The 16,888-nt window shown below is 40.7% G+C and overlaps 1 protein-coding gene across 4 annotated transcripts in view; it reads right to left on the reverse strand.

Annotated features, from left to right (window-relative positions):
- Positions 1-16,888, reverse strand: part of RASGEF1B (RasGEF domain family member 1B) — a 290,573-nt gene that overhangs the window by 236,431 nt on the left and 37,254 nt on the right. For all 4 annotated transcript variants that reach the window (XM_060779340.2, XM_060779337.2, XM_060779339.2 and 1 more), the window contains exon 2: positions 13,205-13,252. In XM_060779340.2, the coding sequence (XP_060635323.2) occupies positions 13,205-13,252 (48 nt within the window). The remainder of the gene's footprint in view (positions 1-13,204; positions 13,253-16,888) is intronic.

Here is a 16,888-nt window from a genome sequence, read left to right on the forward strand (position 1 = left end):
CCCCTATGAACCTGCTTGAGCTTTAAGATCTGCTGGGGAGGCCCTTCTCTCACTCTCACCTCCGCTACAAGCACAGTTGGTGGGGACAAGGGAGAGGGCCTTCTCAGTGGTGGCCCCCAGCTCTGGAACTCTCTCCCCAGGAGATTTGATTAGGACCCACCCTGTCCATTTTCCATAAAGACCTAAAAACTTGGATGTTCCAATGTGCCTTTGATTAATCAGTTCACTGGTTGATTTGGCCCTTACAGCCCTAACTTAACATTTGGCTCTTGCACTTTACTATCAGTGTCATCCTTGCAGTTGTATTGCACAAGCCTTGCCTTGCCCTTTCAGTTCTGAACATGCCTGCTGTTCACAGCTACTGGTTGTTGATTATTGATGGTTTGTATATGTATTTTATTGTGTTATATTTTAATCTCTGTTTGACTAGGCTTCGCTGCCCTGATTCCCTTCAGGGAGATGGTGGTGGGATACAAGAATAAAGTTGTTGTTGTTGTTGTTGTTGTTGTTGTTATTATTATTATTATTATTATTATTATTATTATTATTATTATGAAGATATGCATGCCTCAACCACTCCCAATTTGAGTGAACTGAAGACATTGAATTAATACGTGTTGAAGTGCTTTGATTGCAGGACTACAACTCTGGAGACCAATGCTCTACCAGAAGATCTTGGGTGCATCTCACATTCCCACCCCCAGATTAGGGCTGCCATAAGTAGGAAATGACTTGAAGGCACGCAGCAACAACTACATGATGGAAGCAAAATATCATAGGAGCAAAGATAACATTTTCAATCACTAATTTGATAGCTTAAACGAAACACAGCAGTATAGTATTTTTAATGGATGATATGATGCAGTGGGTTAAACCGCTGAGCTGCTAAACTTGTTGCCTGAAACATCACAGGTTCGAATACAGGGAGCGGCATGAGCTTCCGTTGTCAACCCCAGCCTCTGCCAACCTAGCAGTTTGAAAACATGCAAATGTGAGTAAATCAATAGGTACCACTCTGGCAGAAAGGTAACGGCGCTCCATGCAGTCATGCTGGCCACATTACCTTGGAGGTGTGTAATGACAATGCCGGCTCTTCGGCTTAGAAATGGAGATGACCACCAACCCCCAGAGTCGGACACGACAGGGGAAATTTTTTACATTTACCTATGCTAACAAAAGTATGAAGATGCATTCTCAAGACAAAGGAAAAGATGATGCAAATCTTATACAAACAGAGTCCCTCATCATCTGTACTATAGGCTCCCTTTTTGTAACTTTGATCCCACTCTCAGCTTACACAACATGCTTTTGGTGGAAGGTTGAAGTACCAAAACATTTCAGAAAGCACTACCTTCTTTGTCTTCACTCTAGTTGCCCTTCCACACAGACCTATAACCCAGAATATTAAGGCAGAAAATCCCACAATATCTGCTTTGAAGTGGGTTATTTGAGTCCACACTGCTATATATTCCAGTTGAAAGCAGATGTGGGCTTTTATTCAGCTGTGTGGAACTGTGTTTCTTTCACTGTGTTTCTTTCACATTCAGCTCAGGCCAACAACTCCATGCTCACTCAAGTGCAAACATGGATGCAGTGAAATAGCCATTTACAAACAATCTCAAATGTATTTCTATCTGCAGGAGGGGAAGCCACAAAATGAGCACACCATAAAATCCACTCATTAAGTAGTTTGACTTTGATACAGAAAATGCCGATGCGCTGGTTTAAAATATTTCTGGAAAGCTTCTTTGTATATTAATCTCTCTGCCCTACATTCAAAATCAGCACCAAGACTTTCAGATAAGGACCAGTATCTATTTCTGTGGCCCTTGGCCTACTTTCATGCAAGTTGAGTAGCCAGGCAGGTAAATCAGAAAACAAGCAAAAATAGATGGCACTGTGGAAGAAAGGTGGGTAATGGCCAATTAAACCAATGATTTTGAACTTTTGGCAAAGAGATGGGAAGAGGAGCCAAAATTGATGGTCATACAGAAGAAAGAAGGGGGGGGGGGGAGAACCCTTCCAAATGTTTAGATCTCTGAGCAATCTGTTGCATACTTTGGGGTAGAATTGTTATCAAAACACCAGGACACTAAGGCAAACTCCAAAGCCCTTCCCATAAAATGGGAAAAGATTCTCCTCCCATAAAATGGAAATATCTCAATAGCCAAGTCAACTCAGAAACCTAATTTGAACTAATCTTCATTAATGACTCTTCCAAGGTGAACTGAACCACCTAAACGGCCCTATACAGGCCAATGGATTCTCCACCACAGGCATTAGAAGAGCTGCAGGACCAAGAACAAGCCACGAGAGTAAAGACAATTACCTACCCAGAGAAAAAGTGTTGTTACCATACATCAAGGGAACCACTAACCTCAGAGGGAAGCTGATGAAGTAACACAACCTACAAACTATTTACAGACCCACAAAGAAAATCCAACAGATGCTACATTCAGCAAAGGACAAGAGGGAACCTCTCACCCCTGCAGGAGTCTACCGTATACCATGCAGCTGTGGACAAGTCTACATAAGGAACACCAAATGCAGCGCCCAAACACGAATCAAGGAACATGAAAGGCACTGCAGACTGATTCAACCAGAGAAGTCAGCCATAGCAGAGCACCTGATAAGCCAACCTTGACACAGCATACTATTTCAGAACACAGAAATGCTGGACCACTCTAACAACCACCATGTCAGACTACACAGAGAAGCCATTGAAATCCACAAACGTGTGGACAATTTCAACAAAATAGAAGAAACCAGGAAAATGAACAAAATCTGGGTACCTGTAATAAAAAGATCTAAAATCAGGACAGTAAATGAAGACCAACATTCTGAAAATGGGAATTTCAAACAGGAAACAGTCAAGGCCAGCTAACTCCCAACAAAGGATTCTCCCAGGCAGGAAACAGTCAGACTTTGAAGCTGCAATGTGATTCAATGCTAACCAAGGTGACCAATTGCAACATTCACACTTGCCTCAAAGAGACAAGAGTTCCTTCTCCCATCCTGGACATTATTACACAAATATATAAACCTCAATTGCCTAGTTTCCAACAAACTTCACAATCTCTGAAGATGCTTGCCATAGATGTGAGCGAAACATCAGGAGAGACTGCTAATCAAGGTGGTCAGTTGAAACATTCACACCTAACTCCAGCAGACAAGAGTCCTTTGTCCCATCCTGGTCTTTCCACAGATATATAAACCCATTTTCCTAGTTCCAATAGACCTCACTACCTCTGAAGATGCTTGCCATAGATGCAGGCAAAACATCAGGAGAGAATGCCTCTAGAACATGGCCATATAGCCTGAAAAAACCTACAACCACCCAGTGATTCCGGCCATGAAAGCCTTCGGCAATACATCAGGAGAGACTGCTTCTGGAATACGCCCCTACAGCCTGGAAAGCTCACAGCAACCCAGTGATTCCGGCCATGAAAGCCTTCAATAATACATTGACTCTTAGGATGTTTCACGCTCACTCACTAGGGGAACACAGAAAAACCCCATCACCCTTTCAGGCAGTAGGCATAATGTCTAAAATCCCTCCGCACACCTAACGACTGAGCCAAACCAAAGATCACAGAAGTTGCCCAACGCCCTATTTTGTCCTCCTCCTGGGAACCCATTCAGGATGGCAGACACTCTGGGTTCTGAACCCATTATTCTTGTGGTTGATTAAATCACTCGATAAGAAGAGAAAAGGAAAGTGGGACAAGAAGAAAGGGTAGGAGAAAAGACTCAGCAAGAGAAGAAAGCATTAGCGAGTTTGATTCTGATTCTGTCAAGTATCTGCTGCTTGATACTGTTAATTCCAGGTGCCAGGCATCACCCCTTTTCCATGTTGTTCTACCCGTGAGGAATGGCTCTTTCCCATCCTTTTCTTGAGATATGGTTATACTAGAAATATAAATCATTCATAGAGCTACCAAAATGTGCCAGCGGGACCTATATTGCTGACTAATGATCACCATTTCCCTATCATTTAATTAAAGAACATTTGGAGAACTCTCAGATAATTACAGGGAAAGGGGACGGATAAAAGCGCAAACCGTCAAAAAGATTGCATCCACTTACTTCTTCATTTAGTGCTAAACACATCTAATGACTCTTCTTAATTGCAGGATAGTATTTCCTCGGTGGAAAAGAACTTGTAATTTCATAAGCCAGTCTGATTTTAGAAATGGTAATCGAGGTTTTGGAAATCCCTGTGAAATAATACAACGGCCATATGACGTTTGGGACTTTTTGGTACTCTCAAGTGGAACAATCTAAATCCTGATCGCTATGATGCCTTTGTGCAATTTTCATTTATTCGACTGAAGTTGCATAGAAGAAATCTCTAGTAAGATTGCTGCAAATCCTTAGTCAGATCTATCTTTCTCATACTTTACTACCTGTAATGGGCACTGAATATTATTGCTCCAACAGTCAACTCCCAACTCGAATGGATCAATTGAATCAGAATTACCAAGTTGTCAAATAATCACTGAGGAAGAATTGGTTCAATGAATCTACTCTAGTTGCACACTTTCTGGGCCTGCACACCACACACATGCTCACTCTCTTTCAAAGGCAAGGAGGCAACAGGCAAGTTCTCATTCTTACTCTAGAGGAGGCAATCGGCTGCAGACAGGTGTGTGCATTTTCCAGGTCTGCATGCCACACACACACAAACTCTCTTTCCAAGGCAAAAAGGCATAGAGCACCATGTGCTCAGCCATGTGCTCATGAAAAGCAGATGAGGAGCTGGGATTGAGCTGATTTTCATGCCAGGAGGGGCCTTCCCATTATGTGCTCCTGAAGGTAACGAAAGTAACAAAAGAATGGATGAAACTAAGGAAAACAGTTCCACACACAACTTTAATACAAAGGTACCAAGGGAATCCTAATACTATATAACCTCAATACTCACTGGAATTTTTTAGGTGATTCCTTCAGACAGAAGTTATCATAGAGGACCTAGCAAACTCGTAAAGAGGATATCTCTCTATGAATTTTCTATGTCTTCCAGGGTATGATAATCTGTGGAGGAAGTAAATAATTTCAATAGGGTTCACTATTATATTGTTGTAGTTCAGCCTGTGATTGTGTCTGATGTCAATAGGGATGATGGTTTTCCTGGGCCTGAGCTTTCAAGTCCTGCCCTTGTTGAAAGGCCTGGTTCTGGCCTTGCTAAAAGGTTCAAGGTTTCTAATGAATGGAGTGCTTCTCCTGTAGATTCTCAAGGTCAAATTCCTGAAAGGGGCCCATGGCAGTCTTTTTCTGAGGAACTGTCTTCTGAGGATGAATTGTCAGGTGCAGAAGTTAATGAGATTGATGAGAGAAGACAGGAACTTTTGTAAACTAAGAGAAAGTTCCCAAACTTGACAAAGGTCAGCCCATTTATTAGAAAAGAAATCCTTATTTGTTTGTAAAGGCAAACAGAATGTTTTGCTTTCATTTCATGAGATAGGAAAAGCTTTATATGAGACGGGAAAGGATTTTAGTTCTATCTGGTCAGTGTTGGAGTTTCATGACCGTCTTGTTTCCAAGTGGATTCCTAGTTTCATGTTTCAGGTTTTTCCAAGTTCCTGTTCTGTGTATTGGATCTCCATGCTGTCTTGCTCTTCTGGATTTTGCATCCTTGGATGTTGTGTTTTTACCTTTGTACCTTGAAGTTCATGGGCTAACTGTTACCTTTGATGTATACTGTTTTGGACTGTACTGTTTCCACTATTTTTACTGCTTTGCTTACCATATATCCTTCAATAAACTGCTTGCTGATTATACTGAACTGGTGTGGTGCTTAAGGTCAGAGGGGTTTCTGCTCTGGCATATAACATATATATGATTTCCCATATTCATTGTAAATTAAGTATTTGTTTATTTAATGTTTCACTTTCTGCTGTGCTAGAAATAAGGGGGCTGACAAAAGAAATCATTTATTGGAGGAATATCCTTATTTCCCCCTCCAGCTATACCCTTGATGATAAGTCTGTGTAAAATTGTATTAAAGTTGCAGCTATGCTAATCCTCCAATAAAGTTGACCCTTTTGGAACACAAGCTGAAATTGCTGATTGAATATCCCATAATTAAATGCCTTAGAAGCAGTGTGCTATCAATTGCAGAATTTCCCAGCTACATCTTATTTCCCTCAATCTGTTTAACTTAATGTTGCAAGGCTGGTGGGAAGGGTCACATAACGGTGTTACCATTGATTTATCCAGAGATGTCTTTGCTCTATGGATTTACGCCCAAGGAGCTCACGCTTAGTTTCAAAGGCAAATATGGCATGGCCCACTCCAAATGGAATTCACTCTTCTGATCAATAGCAGCAGGACATTAGTGACTTTCTTCACAAATAGAAAACAGCATGTCATTTTAATCAGTCATGCCGAAACATCCCAAAATTGTTCTTAATGGATAACTGATTATGTACCTGCTCAAAAAAAGAGAAGGGGAAAAAAGCACTCTCGTGCAATTCATTTTCAGAAAGCACTGCATTCTGACTAAAAATCAAAAATGGCAAATCCTGTTAAAGTCGCAGATTAAACTAGACACCTTTGGGGGCTGAGAAGCAGGCATAAAAGGATTATAAAAGGCTCAGACAGCTATAATGCCCAAGAGAACATTAAGACCTTGTTCCCAATTGCATGCAAAGGATTTGAAAAATATGGATAGTTTACTTACATGCCATTTATTTTTTATTCCTCATGATAATTACAGGAGTCCTGGGGAATAATTTATCTTATCTGTGGGCTACTATCCCTCCCCTGATCTAACCGATGCTTTATTTTATACTTCACGTTGTTGCTGAAGGATATGTGTGCAACATGTGCATGCTTTTGCTAATAATCAGGGTACTTTCGGCTAAATATGTGCATTATGCATTATTTTTTCATAATGTGAAAGAATGTTAATTATTTACAAGTACATTTCATGCACTAACAGGGGCATGCCCTACCATTAATCAGAGTGGGGTAGGGTGCTATGAAAATAGTTGTGCAAAGTATTCTGCAGAACCTTCTGACTGAAAGGCTGGTGGTTTAAATCCAGGGAGTGAGCTCCCGCCGTGAAGTCCAGCTTCTGTCAATCCAGCAGTTTGAAAGTATTCAAATGTGAGCAGATCAATAGGAACCACTCCAGCAGGAAGGTAACGACACTCCATGCAGTCATGCTGGCCACATGGCCTTGGAGGTGTCTACGGACAATGCCAGCTCTTCAGCTTAGAAACTGAGATGAACACCAACCCTCAGAGTTAGACATGACTAGACTTAATGTCAAGGGGAAACCTTTACCTTTTTACCTTTTTTAGAGATACACATAATGTCTAGATAAGTGGTTCTCAACCTTTCTAATGCCGCGACCCCTTAGTACAGTTCCTCATGTTGTGGTGACCCCCAACCATAACATTTTCATTGCTACTTCGTAACTGTAATTCTGCAACTGTTGTGAATTGTAAATATCTGATATGCAGGATGTATTTTCAAATCCCAAATACCCAATATGCCCAAATTTGAATACTGGTGGGGTTGGGGGATTGATTTTGTCATTTGGGAGCTATAGTGGCTGGGATTTATAGTTCACCTACAATCAAAGAGCATTCTGAACACCACCAATGATGGAATTGAACCAAACTTGGCACACAGAACTCCCTTGACCAAGAGAAAATGCTGGGAGGATCTGGTGGACATTGACCTTGAATTTTTGGAGTTGTAGTTCACCTACATCCAGAGAGCACTGTGGACCCAAACAATGATGGATCTGGACCAAACTTGGCACTAATACTCAATATGCTGAAATGTGAACACTGGAGGAGTTTGAGAAAAATAGACCTTAACATTTTGTAGTTGTAGTTGCTGGGATTTATAGTTCACCTACAATGAAATAACATTCTGAACCCCACCAACGATAGAATTGGACCAAACTTCCCACACATACTATGTTTTCTGATGGTCTCTGGTGACCCCTCTGACACCTCCTCGCAACCCCCACAGGGGTCCCAACCCCTAGGTTGAGAAACACTGGTCTAGATTGTAAAAAAGTGTGGTCAAAAGGAACTGATATGTAGAAAGCTGAGAGTGCGATAACTACCTTAATAACTTGCCATTGAAAAAACAGTTGTTGGGTGATAAAATCAACAAAAAGTCTCTGATTATATACCCTGCTTATATCTTGCAACAGACTAGTCTAGTGTGGTGACTATTGCTAAAAAGATAGCTCCTCTTATCAGAAACTGATACATCATATATTCTTCAGTCTCTTCTCCAAATCATGATCCCATGCATATTATTTACCAAGAAAGAATGCTCCCACAAAATTAGACTTGCAACACTCTCAAACTCTCGCATTTCCTAGCATTCTCAAGTCTTCTTCTACTTAAAGCCTGAAGAAAGCCCAGCCTTATGATTATCCATTTCAAATCCCTTCAAAACGTCAGCCTTGCCTTTTTTTTAAAGACACCGGTTTTCACCACACTCATGAATAAGGCATTCCCACAACAGGAGAGTGATGCCAAAAGCAGCTGAAAAATTAGTTTAGTGTTTATACCTTATTTTATTTTTCTGGTTATTTAATATTTAATGTTTATTTTACTTAAGTGATATTTGTCTTGACTGTTCTAATGTAGCACAAATCCTATGTAAAATCATACTACGTATTTTTGACATTAATATTGAAATCTGAAATATATACCGAAAGTCTTTACTTTACTTTTAAGTTCAAATCTTTGCTCAGAGCAATACTGATGCAAATTTTTGGCATAAGCACAATAGAGAATAGCAGAACTGGACTGTGTGAAATTGATTTTTTTTAAGTTGGCTTGAAAGATACAGAAACAAAACTTTCATGTCAGGAATGCTACAGCTGCCACTAAAATTGCTAAAATGCTTAACGCTACCTACATAGAGTAAGTTTTTGTAGATGGAGACCAGAAGTGTTCTTATGATGATAGGCCTATTTGGATTAGTCTGTTTCTTTAAAACTTGTAAGCCATTTTGGGTCTCATGTTGGATTTTTTTTTTCATGTCAGAAGCGACTTGAGAAACTGCAAATCGCTTCTGGTGTGAGAAAATAACCCATCTGCAAGGATGTTGTCCAGGGGGACACCCAGATGTTTTGATGTTTTACCATCCTTGTGGGAGGCTTCTCTCATATCCCCACATGGGAAGCTAGAGCTGAGACGGGAGCTCCCCGGATTCAAACCGCCAACCTGTCAGTCAGCAGTCCTGCTGGCACAAGACTTTAACCCATTGCACCAAAGGGAGCTCCTTTGTTATATGTTACATATTGCTTATGGCTGTCAAAAATATGAGCAATCTAAAAAATCATGCTAGTTACTGTCAAACAAGAAGATATTTCAAAATTTTGCAATAATTGTTTAAAAATGGCAATTTCTCAAAAACCTTATATGGCGTGACAGTTTTGAACTTATTTATGTGATCAGCACCAAAAAAATCTATTTGGTACACAAAAAAATTGTAAGGGAAACAAAACACCTGTTTTTCAGTGTTATGGGAGCCTCAGCCCTCACCACCCAATAACTTTTCCAAACTTTGCTTTGGAGGTTGCTTTTTTGGCAACTTTACAGTTAATTTTTAACACTCTTCTTTCCAAAGAATCAATAAGCACAAAGATAGGATGCTCAACCTTTCCTGTGCCTATCAATTCTCTTCTGAAAATGCCACCCCACAGGGTGTTTTTAATTGCATTTTCCTCCTCTTACTTCCACTTTTAGCATTTATCTGGGAAGGAAAAACACAATTAACTGCAGCCAGAGGGATATTTATAGAGAAAAACCATGGACGGGGGAAAAGATAAGAACACATATCTCCCACCGAGCCTATCTTGAGATTAGGCAGAGCGAGGCAGCTGCTTCATGTGGTTGATCTGGGGTACCATGGAAGTGTAGCAAATTGCTATTTTTCCGTTTTTTTATTTGCATGAAGAGCTTCTTTGGAGATTTACTGCTCCAGGTACCAAGATAACATGCATTATGGGTGAATATCATGCAGTTTAATTTGGAGGGATAGGGGTATAATTTGGTGTTCTACTTCAGGCAGTGTTCAGTGAGTGCCATGACCCTCGTCAGCCTATTCTCCCTCTCTCATCGCTGGCTTCCCACAGAAAGGTAAATAGGAGTTTTATATACACACATTTTTCTCACAAAACAGAATTTTGCCTCTCTATAGCATAATAACAGAGCAATGGGCCTTTCATCCAGAAGTGTTATTTTCATTTCCTTCAAGATTTCACAAATTAAAATAACTGAACACAAATGACCAATCAAAGACTTGGAGTATGATCAAGATGGCAAATATTACTATTGAGTAGGTATGGGTAAACCCAGGCCTGAGGGCTGGATGCGACCCCTTGGGCTCTTTTCTCAGGTCCTCCTATCACCCACCATCTTATCCTTCCTTCTCTCTTTCCTTTCATCCTTCCTTCCCTTCCTTTCTTATCTCCTTCTTTTTCCTTCCTTCCCTCCCTTCCACCCTTTAATCCTTCCTTCCCTCTCTCTCTTCTTCCCTCCCTCTTTTTCCTTCATTCATTCCTTCCTTGCGTTTTGTCTTTCCTTCCTTCTCTCTTTCATCTATCCCTTCCCTCCCTCCTCTATTCCCTTCCACTCTTATTTCCTTCCATCCATCCTTCTCTTCTTCCCTTTCTACCCTCTTTCTTCCCCCTTCCCTCTCTCTCTCTTTCTCCTCCCTCCCTCCCTTTTGTCTGTCCTTCCTTCTCTCTTTCCTACCTCCCTCGATTCCTTTCCACTTTTCCTTCCTTCTCTTTTTCCTTCCTCTTTTCCTCCTGGAGGATGTTTAGCTGGGAAAAGAGATGGTTGAGAGGGAACATGAGAACCATGTTTCAAGATTTGAAAAGGTGTCCCATTGAAGCGGAGGGGGGAGGAAAACTGACTTTTTGCTGCTCTAAAGACCAGGACACAAGGGAGCAATGGGTTCAAATGATACAGAAAGAGATTCAACTGAAAGGATTAGGACAAGCTTCCTGAAGAGTGGCATAGGCAGCCTCAGAGTGTGGTGGAGTCTCCTTCTCTGGAGGCTTTCCCGCAGAGGCTGTCTACCGGGAGTGTTTTTGTTGTGCCTTCCTGTATTGCAGGGGTTTGACTGGATGGCCTTTGGGGGTGTCTTACAAGGTTAGGATTCTATATCAGGAGTAGGAAATATGGGATCCTATGGATACACTTTTTCTCTCCTGTCTACCATCAACTCCACCCACCCTGCTCCGGCCCGCCATGTGGCCCCCAAGTTAGAAAATTTGCCCATGCCTGATATTGAGGGAGAACAAATCTAGGAGAGGTGCTGCAGTTTGCTTTTCCAGAATCTACTGGTCTCTGCTCTCCTTACCCTCTTGTTGAATTGATTTGAACCCCATTTGCAGCCATTGAAAGAAGCTGAATATGAAGGTGGAAAGTGAGAACAGTGAAAGAAACTGGGACTTTTCAATAACACATTAGAAGTGGATTACAGAGGATTAATCAGGACTGTTCCTGCCAAATTGGGACCATTGGAGGAAATGTCATGCTTCATTACATGGAAGAAGGTTGAGTATATTTCAGTATAGTTGAGATTGCATTGCAAAAAGAAAACAAAAATATGGCCCTGCACTGTCTTCCAAGAGAACAATGAGATATCCCACCTCTCTCATTAATCTTACCCAGTGTTAGATGGACACTGACAAGCTAGAATGTGTCTAGCAGAGGACAACAAACGGTAAATAGCCTGGAAACCAAGCTCTATGATGAACAGCATAGGGAGCTAGAAGATTCAGACATGATAATACATACATCTTTAATTTGAAAGGATGTCATGTAGAAGAGTGTCATTTTAGAGCAGTGGTTCTCATCCTGTGGGTCCCCAGATGTTTTGGGCTTCAACTCACAGAAATCCTAACGCTGATAAACTGGCTGGGATTTCTGGGAGTTGTAGGCCAAGACATCTGGGAACCCAAAGGTTGAGAATAACTGTTTTGGAGTCTAAGAGATAAGCTAATGGATTCAAATTACAAAATGAAAAACTTCCACTTAAACATTAGGAAGAACTTCCTAACAGACTGCCTTGCTAAGTAGAGGACTTTTCCTCTTTGGTGGTCTACAAGTGGATGTTGGATGGCCATTTTGCAGATGTGCTTTAGTTTTATATAATTGCATGGCATCATATTAGATAATCCTTGTGGTCTCTCCCAACTCTATGGTTCTATGTGCCTTTTGAATCTGCTAACCAGATGCTCACTGTTGATGAATAGCTTCAAGGTTATGCTATGACTAAAAGGTCAGCCATAGAAGAGCACCTGATGAACCAACCTGGGCACAGCATATCATTTGAGAACACAGAGATGCTGGATCACTCTAACAACTACCATATCAGACTACACAGAGAAGCCACTGAAATCCACAAGCATATGGACAATTTCAACAGAAAGGAAGAAACCATGAAAATGAACAAAATCTAGCTACCAGTTTTAAAAAAGACTAAAATCAGGACAATAATTAAAGAGCAACACTCAAAAAACAGGGAATTCCAGACAAGAATCAATCAGGGCCTTCTAACACCTCCCAACAAAGGATTCCCCCAGGCAGCAATCAGCCAGGTTTTGAAGATGCAAGGCCATTACCTGCTAATCAAGGTGGACAATTGCAAGAGTTCTTTCTCCCACCCTGGACATTCTACAGATATATAAACCTCACTTGCCTAGTTTTCAACTGACCTCACAACATATGAGGATGCCTGCCATAGATGTGGGCGAAACATTAAGAGAGAATGCTTCTGGAACATGGCCATACCGCCCAGAAAACTCACAGCAGCCCAGCTTTGTTTTGTTTTGTTTTTTCTTCTTATGATTCTTTATCTTTAAACCAGCACAAAATTGTCTGGTTTAAGAAAGGACAAGTTATCGCTCTACCAACCATGATCGGTGTCAGATGATAGACTTCTACTACCCGAAAGCAAGTTAATCAAAGAGGGGAGGTGTCCTAATGGGAATTCTACACAGTCTTTCCATTTATAACATGTTGGTAAAATAATAATAGTCATCATCATCATCATCATCTTCATTTATACTCCGCTACCATCTTCCCCACCATCTCTCCATATTTATCAAAGAGCAAAAAAAAAATCAGAAAGACAATTGTGTGCTATTTGGGAAAGCACCTTAAAACATGTCAAAATCAAGAATTTGTGGAAGAAATAAGAAACATACCTTCTGCTTGGTGCTTTGCTTCAAGCTAATGTGGGGCTGGCTTCTGGACTGTGAAATAAGCAAGAAGAGAAACACCATGATTTTATTAAAGATGGAAACTGTGCTTTTTTAAAAAAAAAAAGTGCAATGCCTTCCAAAGTAGGAAGCCTTTTCAGTATTAATTCCCTCTGGGCCATTGTAAGAAGTCTGCTATTTTATATGCAAATGATATACCTGAGCAGGCATTTAAAATGCATTGCAACATGTGAGGATGATGCTTTCCCCAGATAATGCATTATACAGTACATTCTTTATTCAATGCCTGTAAAGCAGTGCTTCTCAAAATATCTGGTGTTGCAGACATTTTTTTCTCAATGTGCTACAGCCTAGTGCCATTTTTCTATCATATTATTTTGCATTCATGTGTTTACTTGGAAGCTCACTGTGGATTGGCTGTAGGGTTGCCAGTTCAGGATTGTCCCAGGCTAAAGCCCGAGACCTCTGTGGTTTCACTAAATATTGTGCGTTAAATATCAAGCACAGTTTTCAGCTTGTTATTCAAATACAAGGAAGAAGGGAGAGAACATATTTATCTGTTTGAAAATAAACATCTTTGTTAAATGGTCAAAGTGAAATGAAAGGATTATTAGGAAACTAAGAAGAAGGGATAAAGAACATTTAATGTAACCTATTTGCTTGTAGCCAGAATGAGGATGCACAGCAGAGTGAAGAGTAAGCACTACTAAGGCAATGATTGGGAAAGAATAAGGAAGTTAACTAAATAAATACAGCTGGCCCTCCACATTTGGAGATTTAATTTTTGTGAAGTTGATTATTTAGTAAACTTTAGGTCCTTTGCTGCAATCCTACAGTCAACTTCCACTACAAGTTGAAAATAAAGTCACACTAGAGGACCAAGAGATTTCTAGATAGTTTTTTTTTTCTTTTACTTGCAGTTTCCCCACAGTTGTTGAAGGGCTGATTATACATAGATGCACACCCAGTCTACCTCCAGAAAGTTTTGCAAGTTGCAGTATCACGTCTAAGAATTGTAGATTATAGCAAGCTAGTGGTCTACCCAATGAGCTGGATATATGCACTCAGTCTGCAGATCCAGGACCCAAGCCCAACAGGAAAGCGGCAGCGACAAGACCCAAGGCACGAAACCAACACTTTGCCTACTGCAAAGTTCTACCATTTCAGTGCCTACTTTTATCTTACAACTCATCATCCAATGATGAGCTGCCCTCCACCCCATCAGCTGCTTTAGCTTCCACAGATGAGCACCAACGCCCATCCCTCCAACTCTTCCACCTCTTGTCAAGACTTAGGTCTCCCCAAGACTCCACAGTATCACCCGATTGCCAATCCCTGCCACCAGAAAACCCCACAAATGTGTCACTAGATGTTGGTTGAGTACACACATCCCAAACCTCTTGTACCTTGGTCCAATCCAGTGATTCATCCCCATCTCCATCACTCCCAGACCCATCATTCCCAGAAAAACCCATGAAATCCTCCTCTTCCGTGGGAACAGTAAGTATATCCCAGATCTTCTTTCTCTGACGCTCCTCATCTGATTCCTACTTCCGAGTAATCCTCTGAGTTCCCCTATTCACATCCACTGTATCTCCTTCCTCCTCCTCACTCATTTCACTCTTGGAGAACCCTTTGAAGGACTCTTCATCAGTGGGTGACATAAGTATCTCCCGGATCCTCTTCCTCTGCTGTTCCTCATCTAACACCCGAGTGCCTCTTTTCCCTCCTCTGACACTCCTACTACCAGTTGCAGTGTTGCCAACAGACTCTACTACAACACAGTCCTTTCCTTTGGCTTGGAACTGAACCTCCACCAAAAAGTGGAGAATTTACACACTTGTCTCCCACCTGAAGATAATCTATGAAATTTGGAGACTTGCGCCCAGGCTCTGAGATCTGGAGATCCTAAGTAGCAACCAATCAGTTAGACCAGTGGTTCCCAGGGACCACTTGAATAGGGACAACTTTGACCAGGGACTACTCACCAACATTAGTACCAAAAGGGTTACGAATCAGTTTTTAGTCAACTTTAGATTCAGTTTGGTCATTTGGGGTGCTGATTCAGAAAATTGCAATGGATAGACTACATCAGCTCTAGTTTCCGATACAAAACATATACCATCCAGTAGTCACCATTTCTCATCCACGGAAAACCATATTTAATAATCTAGAGCCACGGATCGTACTTTAGGTCTCGTGGCCCACAGGTTGGGAACCACTGAGTTAGACTGACACCCGTCCATGGATCACTTTTGAGGTATCACTGCTGTAAAAGCGTGTTTGTAAAACAGATTCATATCAAATTAAGAAAAATTTAGTCCACTTTTATATTTCCAATATGTTCATTAAGTTCTTGTGCTACAAACAATAAGATGTCAATTGACCCACTTTACCTTTAGAATATCAAAGAAGTTGATCTAACATGCCTTGTGGTTATCCATCCAGGCATTTTCAAATCTTGTATTTCTTATCTATTATAAGATTTCACAGCCAGCATTTCTTAAACCATTTACCAACAGACCTTCGTTTAAATCCCAACAAAGTCAATGCCTTGTCTGCACAATAAATCCATAGGTCACAGATAGTATGTACGTACTACCTTAATTGGGTCTCCTCAAAGGAATTGACCTATAGAGCAAGGCTAGTTTGTCATCGCTTGGGTTATTTGGCTTTTCCCTTTTGCTCAACTTTGTTCTTCTCTTTATGCAATAATTTATGTGTAGAAACACAATCAACCTTAAGTTTGTTTAGATGCATTCAGCATTCTGCTGAGCTTTTAGTAGATCCAGCTAAACAAGATAAATTTTAAAGTCGCTGTAAAGGGTTTATGGTTGCAGAAATTGGAAACAAACCATTAAATAAATAAAGAGCCTGCTTAACACAGGATAGGTTTGTTTATTAAAGCACTGTGCTGATAGTTTGCAGAACTGAGACTTTTAAACAAGCACAACAAAATTACTTCTAATCCTCTTCATATCTACATCTCTAGGTTTGTTGTTCTAAAGGAGGAGTCTGCAAAAGTGGGAGATTTGGAGTTTGACTGTCTAGGACAGTGGTTCTCAACCTGTGGATCCCCAGATATTTTGGTCTTCAACTCCAAAAATCCTAACAGCTAGTAAACTGGCTGGGATTTCTGAGAGTTGTAGGTCAAAACACATGGGCACCCACAGGTTGAGAACCACTGGTCTAGGAGCACACAGCAAAAATGAGGAAGAAAACATAAGATTTTCTTTGCAAATGTTTTGAAGAACTTTGAGAAAGTCTGCAAATAAAATTCTTCATGCAAAACCAGCATTTTTACATGAAAATTTGCACAAAACTTTTCTGCACAAAACTGAAGTTTTGTGCATTTTCTCCTAATTTAGCAGTTTCACAACTGATATTAAACTATAAACCAGGCCTGCACAACCTGCAGCCCTCCACATGTTCGGGCTTCCAAATCCCAGAAGCCCTAGACAGCTGTTCCAATAACCAAGAATTGGTTGGTAAAGTCCAAAACACCTAGAGAACCACAAGTTGTGCAGGTCTGCTATAAACCAAGCTTAGCAATTTAAAAATGTATGGTTTACTTTCATCAATCAAGGTGAAGGTCTTTTGCATGTGTCAATATATGAACATTAACAGAGAGAAGATAACTGTATTGAATTATTTGTATTTTCCAAATTC

This window comes from Anolis sagrei, chromosome 5 (genome assembly GCF_037176765.1).
Source record: "Anolis sagrei isolate rAnoSag1 chromosome 5, rAnoSag1.mat, whole genome shotgun sequence".
NCBI lineage: Eukaryota > Metazoa > Chordata > Lepidosauria > Squamata > Dactyloidae > Anolis > Anolis sagrei.